Source organism: Ananas comosus, linkage group 2, assembly GCF_001540865.1.
Source record: "Ananas comosus cultivar F153 linkage group 2, ASM154086v1, whole genome shotgun sequence".
NCBI classification, from domain to species: Eukaryota; Viridiplantae; Streptophyta; class Magnoliopsida; order Poales; family Bromeliaceae; genus Ananas; species Ananas comosus.
In genome coordinates, this window is record NC_033622.1 from 1,729,860 (window position 1) to 1,754,360 (window position 24,501).

The window sequence follows — 24,501 nt, forward strand, 5'->3', positions numbered from 1 at the left end:
CCACATAAGAGGGAACAAAAATAGCCAAAACCTTAATTAATCATATTCTCCTTTTTTTAATAGAATTTCTTTTTAGAATTAACGAAAGAAATCATAATTTTGTTTGGTAATGAGGAACAGATCAAATTCAATAGAATAAAAAAAAAGCAAAGTTACATATAGATGACTGACCGTCTCTAGAACAAGTGGCAAAGAGCTTGATGGTTGGTATCCGAAACCTAAGTTCGAATCCTAGTTGATTCACATTTCTAGCTCAGTTTATTTCTAAATGAAATAAATGAAACGGATAGCGTGCTACATATTTCTCAAAAAAAAAAAAGAAAAGAAAAAAAAGTTACACATAGGTGGTGTAGCCATGTAATAATTCTATTTCATTGGAACCGACAATATTTGTCTTGGTATAACCAAACGCCTAGGAGTTGCTAAATCTTATTTCATTGAGAACTCAATTAATTCTCTCCTTAATTTGGCTATATATAATGCATGGCTCCGGTGTAGAGTTTACTTAGAACTCACAATCCAATTGGATTCTTAATTAAACCCTATTTATTTTTTAATAAATCTAAATCTCATGTCATATATCCTAATTAAATTGGAATTTGACTTTAATTTAAATAACTATAAATTTAATTTTCTCACTAATCTATTAGATAGCAATATTTGTTGAATAAACTATCTCATCTATTTTACTCTATTCTTATCATGTTATATCGTCAAGTCCTTTTTGTTTAGGATTAACCCCACGGAGTTAAGAACTGACATTCGCTTTTATCTTTTTCTTCAAAATTTTTTTCAATCTTTTTAATAAGAGTAAAATATAGAAAACTCTATGTAAATACTTATTTTTTTACTTCCTCCACCGACTTAAAAAAAAAAAAAAATCTATACATTACCTCTTCAAAATTTCAAGTTGATGCGTTTAAACCCCCTACATCAAGGTTCCGTCACTATTCCGTCACTTCCTTATAATTTATACTAAAAAAGCCCTTAAAATGGCAGAAATACAGAAAAGAAAAATTTATTTTTTTTCTTAAAGAACGAGTAAAAAAAAATTGAATCATTTATTCCTCTCCATTCGCACCAAACATTTCTAAGATTTTAAGGAGGCAGAATGTAGATTTTTTGAAAGTTAGGAAAAAAAAAAAGTGAAAAAAAAAGAGTATTTATAGGGGGAGATTTTCTTTAATTTTTGGGCAATGGATAAAGTTTTAAGGGTACAAAGCATCCTACAAATTCATAATGCTGTGGGGAAGTAATTAATTCTTCGGAAGGCACCACCAACTCATTCTTGATACATCCACTTTTATGTACATTAAATTAAATAGAAGCAAAATAAAATATGCAGACGAGATAGACATCTGCATCTAGATCATCGTTTCCTCAAGCATGGATTGTTTAGAAGATCCGAGACGGAAAATATAGAAGCATCAAGCTCGGCGCTTTGCAATAATGAATTCAGCCACATGATGTGGAATCAGTACTGAATCCTTTCTGTGACAGGCTTGCCGTCTCGTTTTAACTGGATAGTAAAATTCGGGATGTGGCGAACCCTTGTGCGCCAGTCATTGCTGTGGTCGCCTTCTCCTTCTCCTAGAAGTAGCTCAACAAGTTCCTCTGCTGGATAGAAAATGTTCAAATCCTGAAGGGTGGTCAGGTACACGATGCCGAAGGGCAGCTCCTTTAGCTTCCGGCAATAGGATAGGTGAAGCTTATTCAGGCTTGCCATTGCTCCTCTTTCTATTTCCACCTGACTGAGATTCGGGGCATCTAATATTGTCAATCTCTTTAGCTTCGGGAAAGATGTTGCTTGGAAGTGCAACTTCATGCCATCATATGCGCAAGAAAGGTGGAGAAACATCAACGCAGGCAGCGCTTGCAGGTAAGGAAATGTATCTTCATCCAATTCTGACTCCAAAAGTTGTAATTTGGTTAGGTTTGATAGAGACCCAAAGGATGCGGCAAGCTCAGAGAATGAGGTTTTGTCTAATTTACCGTCCAGCCATAATTCTTTAATTGGCAGAGGTAGGCGCAGGGTGCCCAACTGCTGTAATTCTTGCCTAAATACACTTTCGACAGATAATTTGCTAAGATGGTTCATCTTTGTGATACTATTCCACAAGTCTGCACAGTGATGGGTTCTTACGCCGGTTATCGCAAATGTCCGCAACTCTGTCAAAGCTTCTACATTCCGCACAATCTTCCTAGTTGCTTCAATAGATCCTAAAGTCTGCAAGTCCTTCAAGCGCCATATTCCAACGGGTGCCTTGATGCCCTCGCCAACATATTCTGATAAAACTAGGTGTCTCAACTTATGAAGCCTCGTTATTCCCTTCGGCAGCTTTCCTATTTCACTTTTATCTGTATTTAGTATTTGCAGATTTTGTAGCTTCCCGATTGATCTTGGAAGCTCCTTAATTTTTGTTTCTCTCAAACCAAGATAATGCAGGTTGAAGAGGTTACAGATTTCACTCGGAACTTTCTCAATTGGCGCTCCTTGTAGTTCCAAGACACGTAAAAATTTTGATGATCTTAAGACCGACTTCAATAAATCATTCCTCATGGAATTGTTGAAAACAAGTACTGAACGCAAATGAGATTTTTCTTCAGTACAATATTCAGTTATATCGCTTAGGATTGACAAGCGTCGTGCTTTGTATCCCTGCAATATTGTCCTTGAATGCTCGCAAACCATGCAGAAACTTAACTCCTTTGACTCCGAACGAGCGAGGACTCGAATGATGTCATGCATTCGATATGCATAAACTCTACCAACTTCGTTCCACTCAGCCACTTGTAATAGACAGCGATGAACAAGTTCGTTAAGGTAGTCCTCGGCCACTTCCTCCATCGTTCTTTCTCTTTCTTCAATGAACCCTTCAGCCACCCAAAGCCTTATGAGCCTGTCACTTTCAATTGTATAGTCTTCCGGAAAGCTTGAACAATATAAGAAGCAGTTTTGAAGGTAATGGGGAAGATCGTCCAAACTAAGTTTCAAAATGTCATGTACTTTTCCATGGAGCTTCGATTCGTTGTTAGTTAGATACCACTCAAGATCTTTGTAAACCTTCTCCCATTCAGACCTGGTTTGTTCTCGAAATGATAAGAGACGAGCTATAGATACGATAGCAAGGGGCAAGCCACCGCACTTCTCGACAATTCTTTTAGCACATTGTTCTAAAGGCGGTGGGCAAATCTTGTTTGCACTTTTCCAAAATGCGTTTTTACAAAACAGATCCCACGAATCATCTGCTTGCAGTGGCTTTAGCTCAAACATATGATTCTCGTTTGCTAATAGAGCTACATCGCGAATCCTTGTTGTGAGAACTATTCTACTCTTGCTATTACTATTCAGAAGTGCATTCTTTATATTGTCCAGTACATCAGTACTCCAAACATCATCTAGAATGAGTACATACTTTTTACACTGCAAGTAAGTGCGGATTTCCTCAACCAAGCTTCTATAATCCATGGTATCAATGTTGTTAGGTACTTCTCTTTTCTCAGCTAAGCTTCTTTTATCCATGGTATCAATGTTGTTAGGTACTTCTCTTTTCTTACGATCTTCCCTATGAAACTCTTTTAAGATTTGTCTAAGCAAATCATGAGTCTCATAACTTTGAGATACAGCAACCCAAGCACAAGCATCAAAGGAAGCTTTGATGATATTGTACACATGAGTCACGAGAGTGGTCTTCCCTAGACCACCCATCCCCAACACTGAGATTATCATGGGCTGTCGTTGCTGCTCATCCTCATCTTTCAACCATTCGAGCAACAAGTCCCTGTACTTGTCAATACCCACGATATCATCCTCCTCGACAAAATGTGCTAATTCCGCACAGCTCTTGCTACTGCCAACAGCTATTTGAGGTTTTGCTTCACTTTCCATTCCTCTTGTATCATATCGTGTCCTTCTCTCCATAATGTTTTGGAGCTTAATTTTGATCTCTTTAAGTTTGCTGCTAAGGTCGTCCCATGCTTTTATATTTCTGCACCTCTTGATTGCTCTGGGTAGAACCCCTCCTTGCTCCTCACCCAGCTTGTACGTGAACTCATCTATAATATCCTCAATGTCGAAAGCCAAGTCTCTTGTTTGTTTTATGAAGGTTTTTGTGCTCTCATCCTTCTCTTTTAATCTTTCTGCGATCCGTAGGAAGGATAGCATGCTCTCAAGCTCATCCTTAATCTCACTTATATCCTTCATGAGTTCTTTCATTGGTGATATCCGTGTTAGTAACAGTGCTGCTGCTGATTTAGTTGCTTCACTAGCTAAGGTAGCACCGATCTTCAGGACTAATGAGCTTATTACAGCCTCCGCCATGAGGCTTCCTCCGAAGTGAGCCTGAAATAAACGATCTTTTCAAATTACCATGTCTCTCTAAATGGAACACTACAAAAAATGATGATTTTTTAACGCTCTTACGAGTCTTGGCGATTTTCATAAAGAACATGTTACTGTCTCAACCAAAATAACTCTCTAGTGCACCAAACAAACATTTGTTACAATTAATCCTCAGTTAAAACTAAGAAACACCAGTAACAACATTGTAGTCTGTGAGAACAAAAAGCAATAACTTGGTTGAGAATTAGTTTAAAAAATTTTTGAGATAAAAGATTCAGTATAACTAGTTATACTAAACTCCTACATGACCTCGATGTTTATTTTGCAGAGCAAGATGCCGAAAAGTCCTTTAAAACAGTATGAAATGAATAAAGAGTTGGAAAGTAAATGAACCTGCCGCTAGTCACTAAGTAGTGGGCATTGTATTAAGAGTGATTGTAAATTATTCCAGAATTAACAATTATAAATCGAGTTTTCCTTGAAGCCCTCTCCTTGTTCATTAATAAGGCAATACCAGGGCTATCTATACAAGTCTCATTTGAGCAAGGAACTATTAGTGCTCCTTCAAATATATAGTTTTGCGTTAATAGAAATATAAGAACTTAATTTTAGACTCATGAACTCTCGTATTTCTAATATATTAAATTTCATTGCCTCGGCATTCACGCTGCCTATTGTCGGACCAGAATCTAAAAAGTTCTATTTTAACTTCTTTGATTTGTGCTGCAATTTGTAATATGTTGTAGAAGGTCATCTCATTTTACTTTAGCAAGTTTAAATATATCCAGTATATATCCACTATGTATGCTATCCAGTATCCACTATGTACATTACTACATTTCTCTATGATATACATTTAGGTATCGTTTGGTTCGGGGATAAGCAAAAAGTGGGTATTCCAGGGATAGGTATAAATTGAGGTACAAGCGGGGATTAGATCAATTTTACGTTTGGATGAAAATTGGGTTATTTCTGGGAATAAGAAAAATAACGTTTGGTTAGGTAAGATGGAATAAGAATTAAAGTGGGTAGTTATAAATAAAAATTAATAATATTATCTCTTTCTTTATATTAGAATTTGAATTTTTATATTTTATATTTATATTTTAGAATTTAAAATATAAACTTTTAAATTTTAAAATTTTAAAATCTCAAATTTACAATTTTAATTCTAATCTTTAAATTTAAGATAAATTTAATTTGAATAAAAATAAATTTTCAAATTTAAAATTTTAAAAATTAAATTATCAAAATCAATTTAAAATTAAAAATGTGGAATTTAACATTAAAACTTTATTTTGAGATTAAACAATTTTAAAATTTAAATATAATTTAATTATCAATATTTAATTTTAAATTTACTTTAAATTTTATTAAATTCTAAATTTTAATTTATTTAATATTAAATATAATTTGTTATAAATTTATTAAAATTTTAATATAAATAATATGTATTAATATAGTACAATTAATAATTTAATAATAAAAATAATATATTATAATATATAATATATTATTTTATATAATTTAGTTTTAATTTATTTTTTAATTTTAATTAAGTTTGAAATTAAGTATGGGAATAGCACTATTCCATCAAAATGGTGGAATAGTAAAAAGCTTGCTATTTCGGGATAACCGGGAATAGCAAGCTTTGACCGGGATAAAATATTCCGGTAAAAAATGATCCTGTTTGGCGAAATAGTGGGGATAACTTTCGTTATCCCCGCTTATCCCCCGAACCAAACGGGGCCTTATGGTCTATATAACTAAGGAATCACAGTGGAATCCAAACATTACACAACAGTGACACACTATACTCTCATTGCTTTATTAGAGAATTAAGCTAGTTGATAGCAAAGAGAGAATCAAAAGCAAGAACCCTTGGAACATACATAAAAATGAATTAAAAAAGAATTAAGTGGAAGAAGCACAACTAACCAACCACGGATTTAGAAAGGAGATTAATTTGAAGATCAGGGGGCTGCTCCAAAATAGCCTCAAATTTTGCCCGAGAAAATGCTGCGATCAAATTACTGGGAGCAGATGAAAGGATACATTAGCGCTAGCTGGAGCCACCAAGAAACTTCCCTCCTGCCCGGCCTTCTCGACCAGCAGCATTTTGTGGGCAATAAGAAGCCATTAAAAAACTAGAGAGTCGATGGGTACACGGATACCCAAAAGTTTGTCCCAACTCAAAATTTGAATGGAATCAATTTATCAATATGAATATTAAAAATAAAAGACCGACGGATATATATGGTTTTGGATATGAATTTTGTTCGAACCCGACGTCTTGAGTCCCAATCCAAACCTGAATTGATTTTACATTTTATATATATATATATATACACACATAGGCCTTGGTTACTATACTATTANATATATATATATATATATATATATATATATATATGGTTTTGGATATGAATTTTATTCGAATCCGACCTGAATCCCAATCCAAACCCGAATTCCACCCGAAGCAAAATTGATTTTACATTATATATATATTTTTGATCTTATATTCGAATTTATATTTTAAAAATTTAGATTTAATATAGTATATCTTGAAATATGATAAAGAGAAATAATTATTTTAGGTTCAGATTTTTGGATTTTTTTTTTTTATAAGATTTGGAGTTTGGATATAAATTTTTAAAATTCATCGGATTCGGTGTTGGATTCAGGTTTTAGGTTTGGTAGTCGAGTTCGGATTCTGTTTTTTGAAAACCCATTCGGAATCTGATCTGTGGACATTTCTATTAAAAACACTTCGCACTGTGGTTTAGAAAAAATTCTAGAATGCAACAGATATATTGGTGACATGGTATAACAAATCAATCAAAAATCTTCTTTAGAAATATATGTCCCATCATGATTATAAAAAAAATTTTTTATTATATTTTTATTTTAAAAAAAAATATAATTGACTTATTATTAATGATGTGGTGTAAGTGTGGTAGTACTGAATTCCTCGTGGTTTAGCCAAGTCGGCTTCATAATAGAAATTTTAATATTGATTAAAAATTGCTTCACACTGGTTACTGGTACCTTTGCACATGGCCCCTCATGGGTAGTTCTCAGATCAGCTTCAGTTTAGAATTTTAAATATTGATAAAATATTGCTTCACACTGGTATCTTTGCACGTGACCCCCCTTATGGGTTGTTCTCAGATCAGCTACGTATTGAAAGTTTAATATTGATAAAAAATAGCTTATTAATTCACATGCTTGCTAGGTCAGCAATAAAGTTGGTTGTTTCTCTGTGTAAGTTTTTACTGATACTCTATGTTTAATTGGAGATTTGATCTTGAGTTAACGCTACGTAGTGGATGATGCAAGCCTAATTAAGTCACGTTGAGAGGGAAGAAGTATAAGGACGAAAAGAGAGTGATACACGAAGAATTATGTCACACCTCAATAATCCCACATCGGATAGAAATTGGGATGTGATTGAGTGTATAAGAGACTTAGACACTAGTAATAATAACTGAGTTTAAGCATTGAGGTCGGTGGTTGGGCCTAACGAATTATTATTGCAAGTGAGCTAGATCGTTATATTTGATATCAGAATCAGTTCACCAGCCTTCACCAGTCGAAAATGTATTTGGTATCAGAGTCAGTTCACCAGCCTTCACCAGTCGAAAATGTATGGCGAGTCTCGACTGAGACAAGATCTGAAAGACAAAGTAATATATTATGCCGAGGTCTGAAAGATAAAGTAATATACAATACCGGAGTCTGTATGACAAGATAACTGGCTATACCAGAGTCCAAAGCCTGGATGGCAAGATTAGCGAGACGAGTCTTACTAGTGAGCTAGGTCGTTTACAAATTAATTTTTCGACAAAGGTGAAAATATTATTAATCAAATCTAGATTAGCGAGACGAGTCTCACTAGTGAGCTAGGTCGTTTACAAATTAATTTTTCGACAAAGGTGAAAATATTATTAATCAAATCTAAAAATTTATTACATTAACCGAACACCACGTTTATATATATAGAGGCCATACTCGAATCCTACTAGACGAAAATAATAAATTTTAATGTATCTCTAAATTTAATCATATTAGAAATAATCAAATAATTGGACTAAAAATAGGAAAAGTAGGAAAGTACTAAACCTTTCAAAAATAGCCTAAACATATAAAAATGAAAGCTGAAACAATTGAATTTGGGCCCCAAACTTGACCCTAACGGCTTTGTCGTTTGATGCGTAAATCTCAAAAAGTATTTTTCGATTTAGAATTACATGCTAAAATCAAATAGTTGAATGAAAAGTTATGACTGTTTAAAAAAATTTTGTGTCGATAAAAAAAAATTATCAAATTCAGCAAAATTTGAAAATTTCAACTCAGCTTGGTTGAGCCATATTTTTTTCATGAACTCTCGCCGCAACAATGGACCTATATATATAAGAGAAAAATATTGATTCAAAGTTATTTACTCCAATTTCTGGAGGGAAATAGCAAATGCAAATTTCTCTCGCTCGCTCTCTCCTAGCACAAATTTATATGTTTATTTTTTAAGACATTTTTTTTCTTTTATTTTTTTCTAACTTTCAAAAATTTATATGTTGTTTTTTTAAAATTTTAAAAATATTTTCAGGAGATACGATATTAATAGAGAGGGCAAAATAATCAAATTATTTTTTTTTTATAAAAAATAATTTTTAATATATTTTTATTATTTTGTAGAATATTTTTGATATAAATTATAAAAAATTGATGAGATAGTGATGGAATCCCAACGGAATGGGCTAAAGATAACAATTTTGTATATAAGGAGGTTTTTTAAATACAATAACTTGAAATATTAAGAGAACAAAGTATAGATTTTTGAAAGTTAAGAAAAAAAAGTGAAAAAATAAAATTTGACATTTTTATTTTTATTTTTTATGAAGGTGCCCATAAGGCATAAGCCTTGTAAAATATAGATATATAAATATCAACTTGTCATTAGATAAAAGTCTATTCTTTGCGAGGGAAAAAAAAAATTTGGGGAATTTTTTTTGGAATCTCTTTTAGTTACTCCAAACAGAGTATGCGATATAATTGTGATAATTAAATCAAATTTAAGTTAAAATTAACCCTGAATCATGTCGTAGAATAAAGTTATAATTAGTTATTAAATTAATCACACCACATAGTTGGGAACAAACGTATCCTCCTCTTTTGATAGAAAACTTTTTCAGAATTAAGGGATGAATCAGATTCGTTACATATTCTAATATTATAGACACCATGCGAAGCAGTGGTTTATTAAAAATAATCAATATGTTTCTTAAATCAATCTGTCTATAAGAAAAGGTCTAAAGAGAGACTGATTTTCGTTTCAACGATCGTATTCGTTTCAACAATTATGATCATATGAGTTGCACCTGTGAATTAAAATTAATTGGCCAACAAGTTGGTCATCATTATTTCAATATAATGGACTCCTCTAATTTGCTAAATCCATACAACATACTAATTGACAGTTCTAAATGTATACGTGGCGTCATTTCCTTTTTTACGAATAAAAAAATTGTTCTCAGATTTACCTCCTTCCCAAGATGCTCTTTGGCTCCTTTTCAAGATTTTACATCCTTCCCAAGGCGGTCTTTGACTCCTTCCCAATGTTTTACCAAGTTGGACCAAGATATTGGAGGTTTTCTAAGGCAGCTTTCAGCTCTTTCCCAAGTCACATGGCACCTTTCCAATAAGGTGAGGCCCAAAAAAAAAAAAAATCAAAAAAATCTGTTACAGCTGTGAACTCCCTATCTCTCTCTGTGTCTCTCGCACTCTCTCTTCCCCATCTCCCCTTCTCTCTTTCTCTAAGGTGGCCTCATTCTCTCTCTCCTTCCTCCTCCATCTAACTTGTCCCCATTCTCTCTCTTTCTTACTCCAGCTGCCCCCCACACTCTCTCTCCCTCCCATACTGTCACGCCCCGGATTACACTTTTCCCGGGCACGCCGACAAATCCGCCGTATACAAAGGAATTTCCCCTGTATACGAAGCGATAGCTGTACCTGTAAATCAAACACTACTACGAACAGTAGTAGAGAGCTGCTAGAGAAAACAGAAGCTAAATAAAACAGAGTTTCATATACATAGTTCAGANCCTCTGAACTTATTTTGATTATTTTATTCTAGTTAATTTAGTTAAATTTTTAAATTCAAGAGCTTTATTAATTAGTGTTTACCTATTAATTATTTTCATATATTTTTTAAAAATTAATTAAATTTAACTTAAATAAATAAATTAATTAATTAATTACAAATTATTAATTAAATTAAATTTAAATTTTTAATTTTTAGAAATTAACTTATTAAATTAAAAAATTAAATTAAATTATTAGTTAATTAAATTAAATTAAATTTTTAAAATTTAATTAAATGACTAAATTTTAATCAAATTTAGTCTCCAAACAAAAATTATATGGTGAATGGGCCCAAACAAATTCTTCAAACCCGATACCCGATACCCGATACCCGATACCCGAAATCCGAATCCCGATGCCTTTCACGCTCGTCGACCACCTCCTCATCGTCTTCCTCTTCCTCTTCCCCTTCTTCTTCACCCCCCCAACTCTTTTCCTCTTTTCCCCTTCTCCACCCAAAAACCCTAGCGTCCTCCTCCTCCTCCTCCTCTCTCTCATCCTCTCCACCCCCTCCTCGTCCATGGCGCAGAGCAACAACAGCGCCATCCCCATCACCGAGCAGTTCTGGTCCCTTGTCGACAAGGCCGATCGCCGCTTCTCCCGCGTCCGCGATCGCCCCTCCCATGACCGCAATCGGTAAAACCTAACCCCCTACCTCCCCCAAACCTCTCACCCCGAACCCTAATTCGATCCCTCTTCTTCTTCTTCTTCTTCTTGTTCTTCGATCCAGGGACGACGGGGACTTCCACAAGGCGTTCAAGCTCTACACGCGGCTGTGGAAGGCGTGGCGCTCACCGAGGCCGGGATGCGGCGGTGGGAGGTGGGCGAGATCGCGTACCGCATCGCCCAGCTCTACTACGGCCAGTACTGCCGCACCAGCGACTCCTCCTACCTCGCCGAGGCCTTCGTCTTCTACGAGGCGGTCCTCGACCGCGAGTACCTCCGCGACGCCCCCTCCGCCGCCGCCGCCGCCGCAGCCTCCGAGGTCGCCCTCGCGCATAAGCAGCTCCGTCTCCTCGTAAGGTTCCTCAACGTTTCGCTCATCCTCGGGCGCCGCGAGATGGTCTTGCGGCTCGCATTGCTCCTCCGGATTGTCCTCGAGGAGCACAGGCGGAGTTTTCAGGTATACAACTGTTTGTTTCTTTGTACATTGTTGTTCATTTCTATATCTGCTCTACATAATTCAGCTTGAGTTGTTTGATATGATTATAGTTTCATAGTATTAGTACTTCTTTGTTCTCACATGCTGCACCAAAGTATTGCAGAATAATTGAGAGAGTAGGTCGACCTTGTTGCTTAGACACTCAGCAACAACAAGTACCATCTGAAGAGTACAATTATTCGCATAAATTAATTTAGGAGTTCTCTTTCTTCAATTGATGATTAATTAAACTGAAAATTTTGTAACTTGTCGAATTTTGTAAATTGACACTATATTCTATAACTTGTAGGCTGAAACTGTTAAGCTCAAACTGAAATTGATGGAATTTGTGAAAAAAAAAGAGGTTGGGTAGTGAAGTCAAAAATTTCAAGTCTAGGTGCTCATTTAAAAGATGAAGTTTATGTAGGGCGTTTGCATTTTTCCTTATATTATAGATCGTATGAGTTTCATTTGATTTCAATTTGATTGGATCCTAAGTATCATATGTCGTGGCAATCTCGTTTACTACTGCTCTACAAGTAACTAAAATAGGCCTTTAGCAGTTTCAGCTTGCTTGTTCATGTTACTTCAGATAAGCAGTTTCTAACTCCAACACCATGAGCAATCCTTTTACAAATGAGAACTTGGCATCCTCTAGCCCTATCCCCGAAAACCCCTGACTCGGACTCATATTGAACAACTGAAGAGCCTTCCCCTAAACCCTACCCTAGCACTTACCACAGGCATACCAATGATTTGTCGTACAATTTGCTGTTTTACATGGAGTTTAATAGATTTGTATAATGTAGATGTTTGGCTTCTTTTTCTAAAGACATTGAATTAAAAGTTTGCAGAGGACTTATTTGTTTTTCTTCCCCATTAAACTAATAAGTAATTTTGAGTTACTTATAAAGGGTGCAAAGTTTACTTGCTCAAAACCATGCCTTGTTAATCCTATCTTGCAAGAGAAGAATATCTAAAATGGACCGTCTTTAAATTTCTACAGGTAGAATGAGAGCGTGAAAAACATCACCTTGTAATTTACGAATCACTTTAGGAAAGGGGTATTGCTATTTACCTTTTACGAATAGGTATATTAAACTGATTGGTCTTTAATGGTGCTATTTTCCTTTTCTTAATGCAAGAAGAGTTTGATACCTACAATCCTAGTGTTCATTTGTTTGTGCAGTTACAATTTCTTGCAAGAAGATCCAGAATCATTTAGATTGTTTCAGCAAAGGATGCTATTTTTGCCCTTGCGCAGTCAGGATTATGTGCTGCTTTTTGTCGAAGTAAGCATTCTGTGCCTGCCAATACTATAAAAAATAAAAACTTGTCGAAGTAAGCATCCTGCGGCATCACTTCTGCATTTTGCGTTCTGTCGGAAAATTTACAGAATATTCCCTCGGAATATTGCAGAATCTGTTATGTTCTAAGTTCCAACGGAATATTCTGAAATTATTGTTAGATCAAACAATACATTAGTTGAGGGATGAATTCAAAAAACAAAGTTTTGGAATGTGTTTCTGGTTGAGACTTGCGAGTGTCCTTGCGCCTTTTTTTCACTATAATTGGTATCTTTTTTTTCTCTTGGCAGCAACAAACAAGCGGTTATGTTTCTTGAATATTAGCCCGGATGAAGTGATTAGATGCCTTTTCTATAACAAGAACAACGATTCACTTATTACAGTCTCAGTTTATGCTTCGGACAACTTCAGTTCTTTAAAGTGCAGGACAACTCCAATAGAGTAAGAACTTCAATCCATCCGTTAAGTTTGATTTTGCTAGTGAATTCTCTATGCAAAATTTTATTCTTTCATCTAAATTTGTTTATGCTTTAAAGTTTGTAGTATAATATAGTTGCTCTGATTTATCACTGCTTACTATGCCATTTTTAGACAAGCTTTTTATAGCAGATAGATAAAATATGCAGCCAAGTATCCTTTGGCAGATTGGCACACATGTCAGGGGCTTATAACCATATTTGGAACCCAAGTTCATTTTCTTTTTGGTGCTTTACATTTTGTTAAGACCACATATTTACATTTGTAAGACCATATATTTACATTTGTATTCCACTAAAATCTGAATTTTGTATATATAAACCTTTTAGAAGCACAGTTTCTTACCAAAAATGTTTATATCTGAAGTTGGGAAAGGAATCCAAGTTATGGGAAATAGTTGGATTTTTAATAGGAAAGTTTTGTCAAGAGGGCAAATTTTTTTGAAGTACATGGATATTCATACGCGCACGTGTGTGTAGTAAATAAGGATTTTGAAGAGAAAAAATTCAGAATCCCGAGATATTGTAACTATATCATTTTCCTTTAACATCAATGTATTTAAATATCTCAGTTTCTGTCCTACTGTGGTATTTGTATAGCAACTTTGATTAAGATCTATAGTTTTCTTGCTATTGGCGTGCTCATTCAGAACCTTTAACTCACTAATTGTTTGAAATGCGCCTTTGACATTTTATTATTAATTTTTGTCAGGTCTATCAAGAGGAATAGATTTGTTGCTGCAATTCTAATGGGACTAAACCGTGATTCTACAAGTAAAATCGATTTCATATTATCTGTTCACGGTAGCTTAACATCAAGCAGTTGAATATCTATCTTGGAATATGTCTTTTCTTGGTTTTCTTAGCTTGATTATAGTAATATTTAGTTAGTTGGCATTTGGTGATATTGTTGTCCTGCTACAATCATTTTTCTGCTTCTGGGATGATAGTTTTAGAATTATGGTTCGTCTATTTTGCAGGCATTCAAAGAATAGAAAAAAATTGTGTATCTAGAAAATATGCCTGTCAGGTACTTTATTATGCATGCAGGCTTGTAGATTGTTTAATTTATATAATTTATTTTTTTTCTTTTGTTTGTTGCAGGAAATGAATTACTGTTAAAATAGGAGCTGAAGCATTTTTCTTTTATCATTTTTTAAGTATTTTCTATTTTCAAAGTTGAGAGAGTAAGGAATAATGTTGAACTGTATATCGAATATTATACTCTATTGCCTTTAAATTGATTTTGCTATTATTTTGTTTTTAAGCTGTTGTTGATCAGAAGTTAATTAGCCTTTTAAATTATGTTAAAAGAATAATTTTGTTTATTTTAATATTTTGTTTGTTATTTTGTATATGTTTTGTTTATAAAATATAAGCTGTATATTTTTATATTTAGTTTATTACCTTTTTATTATTGGTGGCCATTTATTGCACAATTGGTGGCGACAAAATGTTGCCTCTTTATTTTTAACTAAGGTGGCAACTGTGATGGTTGTCACTTAAGGTAAATATTTGGTGGCAAAAATGTATTGCCATCTTATCTCCATCTCCATGAAAGGTGGCGACTAGTAAGGGCCACTAAAAAGTCCTATTTGATTGCGACAAAATATCGCCACGTTATCTTTAATAAGGCGGCGACTAATAGTTGCCACTAAAAGTCATATTTGGTGGCGACAAAATATCGCCACGCTATCTTTAATAAAGTGGCGATAAATAATGGCCACTAAAAGCCATATTTGGTGGCGATAAAATGTCGCCACGCTATTTTCAAAAAGGTGGCGATTTTTCATGCTTCGCCACAATTTCATTTAGCGGCAACACTTTCGGTGGCAGCTTGTGGCGACTTTGAAAGTCGCCACCTTTTGAAAAGGTGGCAATTTTTTATATATATGGTGGCGACATTACTCGCCACTAATATATAATATTCTTGTAGTGTTAAGAGTTAAAAAATGAACGGTCATAAATGAATAACCTTCTTAAAATAGAGGTTAGACCATTTCAATTCATAATCAGAGTTATCAAACATTATCTAAATAGTATAAAGAATTTTCTATTAAAAATTCAAGCAATTTGGATTGCTCTACACCGTTAAACAAGCAAACGGCTCATATAGGCCATCAAAAATTGTCGATTTTACGACACTTTGATCACCATGTAAATAATTTTTAAAATTTATGAAATTTAGTTTCTAGATATTTCAAATACTCTATATCAACTTCAACAGCTCCGATTATCGATTCGGAATCTCGATCATCAAGAATAATTTGATAGGACAAGTGTTCCTATCCTATTAATAGGATAATAGCTCTAACCTATATATATATATATATATAGGGCTAGAGTTGATCTAGGATACTTTTACAAGTATCATCCCCATATTGCTATCACGTTTTTAGCTATTGGATCTACTTTTTAATTACAAATAGCCCTTGGATCAAACACTATTCCACCNAATATAAATTTTATAATTTTTCAATATCTTTTACTTAATGGTCAAAATGATTCAAAATCAATGACTGAACGTAAAAATCTTACAAAGAATGATGATATAAAACTAAAATTTTAGATTAAATATATTAATCTTAATTATTTTATACAGTATAATTTTTTTATTAATATTTTACTTGATTTAGATATTTTTACATATAAACTTGCAAATGGCTCATCACGACTGTTAAAATTATTGATTAGGGGCATCTTCAATCATTAGGTAAGTGAAATTGAAAAATTGTGAAATTTACTTTTTAGGCACTTTAAATATTTTAGATCAAATCTAACGGACACGATTATCGATTCGAAAGTGCTAGCATCAATAACGACTTGATATAATGGAGACCGTCGTACTTCTAAAAGCACACAAACCTAATATTTTCTCTCCATATAGAAAGAGAGAGTAAAAGTAGAATACTATTGATAGTGTGGCAGTATGAGAATAGTGTTTACTATTAACTTTTTGACCATTAGATATCTAGAGTTTAGGAAAGGTTGGTAAAATAGTGATAAGCCAAGGGTGAAAAAATTGATAGTAAATACTATTTGTATACTATTAGTAGCATACTCCAATGTTTTTTTTCGGAGCTGAAATACTTTTATAAGTATTGGTCATTTTTACTTCTAACATTTCATGGATTCCCCCTTAAACTATTATTGGCTAGCCTTTGATTTGGATCCTCTTTAACTATTACTGGCTAGTCTTTGGATTAATACTATTTACCAACCACTACTAAATTTTAGAAAAATTATTATCACTTCAACTCTACGCTCCTTTATTCAAAGATTAAAACCGTAAATAAACCCAATACTCTTTAGAATATTTATTTTAATTTATATATATATATATATATATATATATATATATATATATATATATATATATATATAGTTTTTTTATTAAATAAATAAGTTTTTGATAAATTTTTAACAAATTCTTTAAATTTTGAATAATTTAAACTAATATTTTTAAAAAATGAATTAAAATATATTAATAAAGAAAATAAATAAATAAACAGGCCGGGATGGTGGTTAGGCCCAAGTCCAAAATGGACTGGGTCGCACCAGGCTGCCCCTGGCCCTGTAGCCCGGCACTGTCCGCATTTGGATGTGAGTTGGGCTGTCCCAGGCCCAGCAGTGCCGGGCCATCTGTCTGCCATCCATGTCATCTCCGAACTGACTGATAGCAATTTAATGTATAAATAAATAAATAAAAGAAAAAAACTTCAAATACCACTCCTGTATTTTCATATTTTTTTATTTTTGTATCATGTGGTTTAAAGTATATCAATTCAGTACCCTGTGTTTTTATTTTTCTCTTTTTATTATCCATCCTACTAATTTTTTTCGTTAAATCAGTGACAAAGTTAAAACTAAAGGGTGCTAGAGTGAATATTCGATAAAGCTATATCTGAAGTTTTTTTATATAATTTAACAAAATATTAAAGGATGAGCTGACGAAAAGAAAAAAATAAAACCACAAGAGTACTAATTTGATGCATTTTAAACCATATGGTACTAAAATAAAAAAGTACGAAACCACAAGGGTGGTATTTGAAGTTTACCCATAAATAAATACATCAAATTTTAAAATTAATTTCCCATAAAACTGAGCCATTTTATCCTATACTCAAACAAATTTTACAATACTTTACTAACTAGTAAATTTGACTGTATTTAATTGATAAAAAAGTGAAAATCACAAGAAAAAAGGCATTACTTATTATTTTGTGGTTGAAATCTAATCATTAAATTGTATTGTTTATAAAATATTTTGAGATTTATTCATAAGAAAATTATTTTTCTTCGTTTATTAGGACGTTGTCTAACATATATAAAACAAAGGATTATTGAACCTTATTCAAAAATATTGCCTAAATTCAATTTGATATTTGGTCAACATAAAAGTCAGATTTTAGTCACTAACATATTATAATGGGGCTTTTGACCTTGGACAAAGTTTTAGATAGCTTATGTAATGCAAGTTTTTAGTAAGCTTCCTTTGATTCGAGGTTAAGTAAAAACTAGTTATTACAGGATAGGGTTCAGTTCAGGATTAAACCTGAAATAGATTAATTTTACGTTTGGATGATAATTAAGTTGTTTCCGGAATTAAGAAAAATAATATTTGGATAGATAAGATAGAATAAAAAGAATAGTGATTAATTATAAATAGAAAATAATGATATTACCCCAATTATTATATTTAATTTTTAAATATTTTATTTTATATTTAAAATTTTAAATTTAAATAGATAATTTTTACAATTAAAAAATTTAAAATTAAAATCTAAAAATTATAAAAAAAATATTGATTTTAAAATTTTTAATTTTAAAATTTAAAAATTTAAAATTTAAATTGATATTTAAAAATTAAATAGGGATGAGATTAGCTAATCCCACTCCTATTCCAGAGGGGGCGGGGTTACCTAACCCCACCCATAAATGGGTTATCTCGGTATAACCCATTTGGGTAGGGTTAGCTAATCTCACTCTCTAAAAATAGTGTTTGGGATTAAAGGGTGAGGGATAACCCCCTTAATCCCCCTCCCCTTTAACCTCAAACCAAACACTTTATTAGTGAATAAAGATGGAGCCAACATGAGTTGATCCTAGCTAGCTTTTTCTCTTCTTTTTTTTTTTACTAATATTAAAAATTTAAAAAGAGTTGTCATATTTTTGGATGGTAGCTGTAAGATATACATCAGAAATTTTATTCTATTTTTGGTAAAAATTTATAAAATTTTACTAAACTATGAACTATTTTGAATTTACTATTTGACCTTTCAAAAAGTGAATTTTATTATCTAATCTTTCAATTTGTTTAATTTGAGTTAATTCATGATACTTTGATATCAAAATGTAATGCAATTTCTTATTTTAATGAATTTATAGTTGTAAGATTGAATGAAATATATTAGACTTATATAGATAAACACCGCATTCAAATTTTAAAATTAAAATATTATTGACTGACTCAGACCAAATAAATTAAATATATAGTTTAGATAAATTCCGTACTTATTACCTTTATTTTTCATGTGACACATAAAAAGACAAGCAAACTACCCCCAAAGTGCTAGGACAACATTGTATTCCATAACTCCATTGTTTGATATCTGAATAAAAACATAAGCTGCAATTTCACACTCAACTTCAAGAAGCTTCAGTGAAGGTGCATCTTATAGTTCACTTCCTTTTCAATTCAAATGGTAATATGTAAGTAAATAAAAATTTTAAGTATAAAATAATTGTGAAAAGATATATATATATATATATATATATATATATATATATATATATATATATATATATATATATATATAATAATTTTACAATCAAAATAATCCTCTATGGAATAACTGTGCGAATCAAATGCAGAAATTATATAATTTTTAGTATTTTTATTACTAAGTATGAAATTTTTCTTAATCTTTTAATATGTAGGAACTTTAGATAACACAATCCAAACGCTCTCTTGTTGTATTGTTATAATCCCAAACTACAAATATTTTATTGCACGATGTTTTGAAGAACAATTACTAGGCTAGCCTTTTTTTTTTTCTTTTTTTTTTTTGGCTTCAGAGTTCAGATCCATTAGTGGTGCAAACCCGGGGGTGAGTTTGCCGATCAGATTTATTTTTATTTTACTTTACTTACCGTTTCATTCGGGACTGGTCATAGTGGGAGTAGGTTTCTGGCTTTTTTCTTTTTTGACAGATCTTGACAAATCAAGGGAAGAAAAATAATCTTCCATCCACTGCTCCATTTTTTTAACAAATCAGAATGTATTCAAAACGAACTATTATATATGTTTTAGTATTTCTAGCTCTTGCTGGCCGCCCAGTTTGGAATGACTTGGGCAGAGAGCTCCGTCAATCCAGATCTATTTGCATCCCTACCTCCATATGGTAGTAGTGTCTTATAATTAATAGACAATATCTATAAATATTAGGGTAAATTTCAAATACCACCCATATGGTTTCGCACTTTCTCACTTTAGTATTCTATAGTTTAAAGTGTATCAACTTAGTGTCCTGTGATTTTATTTTTATCTTTTCGTCAGCTTCTCTGTTAATATTTCGTTAAATTATATACAGAAAAACTTCAGATACTCCACCTAGATTTATCGAATACTCAATTTAGTACCATTTAGTTTTAACTTTGTCACCGATTTAACAAAAACAATTAGTGAAATCGATAATAAAAAAGATATAAATAAAATCACAGAATACTAAATTGATATAATTTAAACCACAGAATACTAAAGTGAAATAGCATAAAACCACTGGAGGTGATATTTGAAATTTTTCCTAAATATATTACTTGATACCTGCTTCTCAAAGAATCCATAACTAAAGAAGAGAAGAGTGAGATAAAATCTTAGAGAGAGAGAGAGAGAGAGAGAGAGAGAGAGAGAGAATGGTGGAGGTGGAAATAGTGGAATCAGATGTAGTAGTTCCAAGTGAAGTGACCCCAAATCACACTCTATGGCTATCAAATCTCGACCTACTGGTGGCCAGGAGCCACACTCCAACGGTCTACTTCTACCGCCCCAACGGTCACAATCCGGGCTTCTTTTCGGTGCAGGCACTCAAACAGTCCTTGGCCAAGGCACTTGTGATTTTCTACCCGCTCGCCGGCCGGCTCCACGTGGGCCCGACTGGCCGCATCGAGATCCGGTGCACCGGTGAGGGGGCCCTCTTCGTCATGGCACGATCCAAATCCGTGCTCGACGAGTTCGGGGACTTCGCGCCCTCCGCGGAGATGCGGCGGCTTCTCGTGCCCAAAGCGGAGCCCGCCAACCCGCCTTGCATCTTGGTCTTGGTTCAGGTGCGCCCTGTTTGAGCTCATTTGGAAATTTTAAAAAAATTATATTTAACAAATTTTATATTTATACATATATATATATATAATTAAAAAAAGTCACTATGTATTCAGTGCATGACAATTTGTATATATTCTAGTTCGAAATTTCTAGCTTATAATGTTGCATATAGATTTTGAATCTTATTTAGAGAATTTGTAGCAAAAAAAAAAGTACATAAGATGCTTGCGAAAAGGTCTAAGAGAATTTTGATATTATGTTTTTCTTTACTTATGTTGGTGATATATAAGAAAATTTGTCCAAAATTGTTGCAGGTAACGTTCTTCAAGTGCGGCGGCGTATGTCTGGGCGTGGCGGTGCACCACACGGCCGCAGATGGCCTCGGCGCCCTGCATTTCGTCAACGCGTGGGCCGACATTGCCCGCAGCGCCGAACTCCCCACGCCGCCCTTTCTCGACCGCACGCTCCTCCGCGCCCGTCGACCCCCCGCGGTGCTCTTCGACCACGCCGAGTACTCCCAGAACACGCGATCCGCCGCCACGCCGCCCTTCGACTCCACAATCCTGCGGCTCTCCAAAGACCAGCTCAATTTCCTCAAGAGCACGGCCCTTGGCTCGCAAAAGCGACTCTCCACATTCAAAGCGGTTGTTGCGCACGTGTGGCGGGCCGCGTGTGAGGCCCGGGGGCTTGGCGGCGCAGAAACTACCACTCTGTACATGACGGCCGACGCGCGAACGCGTGTGAGCCCGCCGCTCCCGCAAAACTTTCTAGGCAATGCCATATTCAGAACATCCGCAACTGCGAAAGTGGAGGACGTACTATCAAACTATCTCGAATTCGGAGGTGAAAGAATTCAGGAAGCGACCGCGAGACTAAACGATGGTTTCGTGAGGTCGCTGATAGACTACCTGGATTCGGTGGACGACGTTAGGGGGCTGCAGAAGGGGGCGTGGGCGATGCCCGGGACGGATCTGTGGGTCATTAGCTGGCTGGGGCTGCCGATCTACGAGGCTGACTTCGGGTGGGGGAGGCCGGTCTTTATGGGCCGCGCTTGTTTACAATTCGCCGGGCTGGTGTTTGTCATGCACGGCCCCGAGGGCGACGGAGGGATCTCCGTCGCCGTCGCCCTGGAGCCGGAGAACATGCCCCGGTTCAAAGCGGTTTTCTACAAGGGTTTGGACGGAAAAGGGGGTGAATCATCCCCAGTCTAATCCACCGTTCACACTGCTTTGAGATTTGAATACTGTACGTGATTGGATTGTTGATTAGACTATCTCCAAATCCTACGGATGGTATTCTTATGTTTGTTCTTTTTTCGTTTTTATTTGGAACAGTTTGTGACAATGTTCTTTTCTTGGGGCTTTTCCTTTCCAATAAATGTCTTTTCTGTTTTGTTTAGTTTTTTAAATAAATAATTTGTTAACTAAAATGCAACTACAAGCATTATGAGTTTACTAGTCAATTTTGATTTTTACTATACCTTTCAATTCGTTTGATTTAATTCAATCAATGGCGCATACTAATTTCTTACTTAATAAATTTATAGTTACGTGAATTGCATGAAGTGTACAAATTATACTTATAAATATAAACAACATATTCGAATTTTGAAGTTAAAGTGCCGTCGACTTACTGAAATCAAGTAAACAAAAAAGTTGTATAGTATGATTAAAATTTTGAAAAATTAGGTAATCGATTCAAAATGATTCACGGTTCAAATATATTCTGAACATTTTCATCAAAAAATTAATAGTGCTTTCAAAAATCAGTTCTAATTGTTCTTACGGCAAACTTCGTGTAGGCAGGGACATCCGCTCCGATACCACTTGTATGAATTGATATTCGCGCTAATACCGGTTGTATAACTCAAAATCAAGATCTCGCGGATGCGGGTAAAATAAAGAAGATGAAACAGGTTTGGGCCGACCCTACGGGCTAACGGGCTGAATAGAAATAAGATGAGACTTGGATTATGTGTCTTTGACGCGTCATTGTCGGCCAAATCAGTATTCGGGTCCCAAAATACGACCCGTCTTGGTTCGTCCACGTTATCCGACCCGAAAAATAACTAGATCCGAATAAATATTCGGGTCGAATTCAGACACGAAAATTCAGACAAACTGAGCAAACGGCGTGATTTCACATTAATAATTTAAATATAAGTTAAATTATATTAGGTAATTTTTTATTTTAAATCTAGTTTATTTTATATATATACACACGAAGCATCTCTATGATTACAATATTCTCATTTTGAATACAATACAAATTTTGACTTCAAATTTTAATTAAATGATGTCCTCTTCAATTTTTCTTAGTTTTGGCTTAAAACCGGTCTAATTGGGTTTTGGATCTCGACACCTAATTCTAAAAACCGGATCCTGATCCGGACACGTACATTATGTTGTCGCAAATTCGGATCCGATTAGGTACGAATACCGCAAAATTGTATTAATTCAATAGGCCTTTTGCAAGAGACCCAAAATATTTCCAATGTTCTTTTCATACTCTAGAGTCTTTAAATCTCTATTCACATAAATACATACACCTATATTACTAAAATACATAAACCTAGATTTCCAATATATCCACAAATCTATATGATATCTCAATTTGCAATCATTAACCCATCAATAACATTCATATTATATTTATATATAAAGAGAGAGAGAGAGAGAGAGTTGAGTTTGAATGCTGTTAATAGCAAACGAGCTTTGTTGCCACTCATTTAATTTCGATGATGGAGTCTTGAAATCGACGATCGGCACCGTTGAATATGATTTGTAAGACTTGAAGTATTTAGAAATCAAATTTTATACTTTTTCAATATTGTTCTCTTATCCATCAAGTGAATACAAAAATGAACGGCTGAAAATAAATATTCTGTAAAAAATGATGATAGGAATCTTGTTATCAAGATCAAGAGTATAGATTTTGTTCTAAATAGTTAAAAAAATTAACCAAAATTTAATTGATTTGGATATTTTTACGCTGTTAAACGAAAAAACGTCTCATGTTGACTATTCAAATTACAAAATTTGAAACCCTTTGATCATTAGGTCAATGAAGTTGAAAATATTTGAAATTTGGTTTCTAGACACGTCAAGTTATATTGATCATGTTTAATGGTACCGATTATCAATTTGGAAGCTCTATCGTCGAAAATAAATTAGTAGCAGCGGAGCCCGTTTGTTATTGATAGCATTGCAACTCAACTCTCTATATATATAGAGAGAGAAAAAGAGAGAGTATGGCGACTATACTCTTATGAATATAGACATTTTTGTACTCATAAGTTTTTTGTCGTTATATCTATCATTTTAACCATTTTCATCTGTAGGATTATATTATTCAACCAACCAGTCTCTCAACCCTAGTAAACTACTACATCTTAACCCGGCACCACTATCATTCTAACTGAATAGCCCTTCATCCAATGATCGAAAATTTATGAGTACAAGGGAGTCTATATTCATAAAAGTATAGTAGCCATAACATATATATATATATATATATATATATATATATATATATATATATAGAGTAGGGCTACAATTTTCGATGATGGAGCTTTCGAATCGATAATCGACTTTATTAGACTTGATCCACCATATTTGAAGTATTTAGAAAACAAATTTTACGATTTTTCAATATTATTTACCTAGCAATCGAAAAAGTTCAAAATCAATAATTTCTATTGGTTGATACTTATCATTTGCAAGTACAACGGTGTAAAAGTATTCAAATCAGATGAAATTTTGATAAAAATTCTT

The 24,501-nt window shown here is 33.9% G+C and overlaps 3 protein-coding genes across 4 annotated transcripts; 2 read left to right on the plus strand and 1 right to left on the minus strand.

Annotated features, from left to right (window-relative positions):
* LOC109704790 (disease resistance protein RPM1-like) lies at window positions 1,472-6,393 on the minus strand. The gene is made up of 2 exons (XM_020225578.1): window positions 6,285-6,393; window positions 1,472-4,342 (listed from the first exon to the last, which is right to left on the minus strand). The coding sequence occupies exon 2, from the start codon at window positions 4,319-4,321 to the stop codon at window positions 1,475-1,477; it is 2,847 nt and encodes a 948-aa protein (XP_020081167.1). The 5' UTR covers window positions 4,322-4,342; window positions 6,285-6,393; the 3' UTR covers window positions 1,472-1,474.
* Window positions 10,885-14,674, plus strand: LOC109704843 (protein SCAI-like). 2 transcript variants are annotated; one of them, XR_002214501.1, is made up of 6 exons: window positions 10,885-11,119; window positions 11,214-11,606; window positions 12,631-12,715; window positions 12,814-12,916; window positions 13,222-13,372; window positions 14,120-14,674. XR_002214501.1 is itself a non-coding variant. In XM_020225631.1 (5 exons), the coding sequence occupies exons 2-3, from the start codon at window positions 11,289-11,291 to the stop codon at window positions 12,847-12,849; spliced, it is 354 nt and encodes a 117-aa protein (XP_020081220.1). In that variant the 5' UTR covers window positions 10,885-11,119; window positions 11,214-11,288; the 3' UTR covers window positions 12,850-12,916; window positions 13,222-13,372; window positions 14,120-14,674. The 2 variants fall into 2 exon arrangements, 1 of the variants encoding a protein (XP_020081220.1); XM_020225631.1 differs by lacking the exon at window positions 12,631-12,715.
* On the plus strand, window positions 20,251-22,120 carry LOC109704823 (putrescine hydroxycinnamoyltransferase 1-like). Its single transcript, XM_020225611.1, has 2 exons — window positions 20,251-20,733; window positions 21,043-22,120. The coding sequence occupies exons 1-2, from the start codon at window positions 20,323-20,325 to the stop codon at window positions 21,937-21,939; spliced, it is 1,308 nt and encodes a 435-aa protein (XP_020081200.1). The 5' UTR covers window positions 20,251-20,322; the 3' UTR covers window positions 21,940-22,120.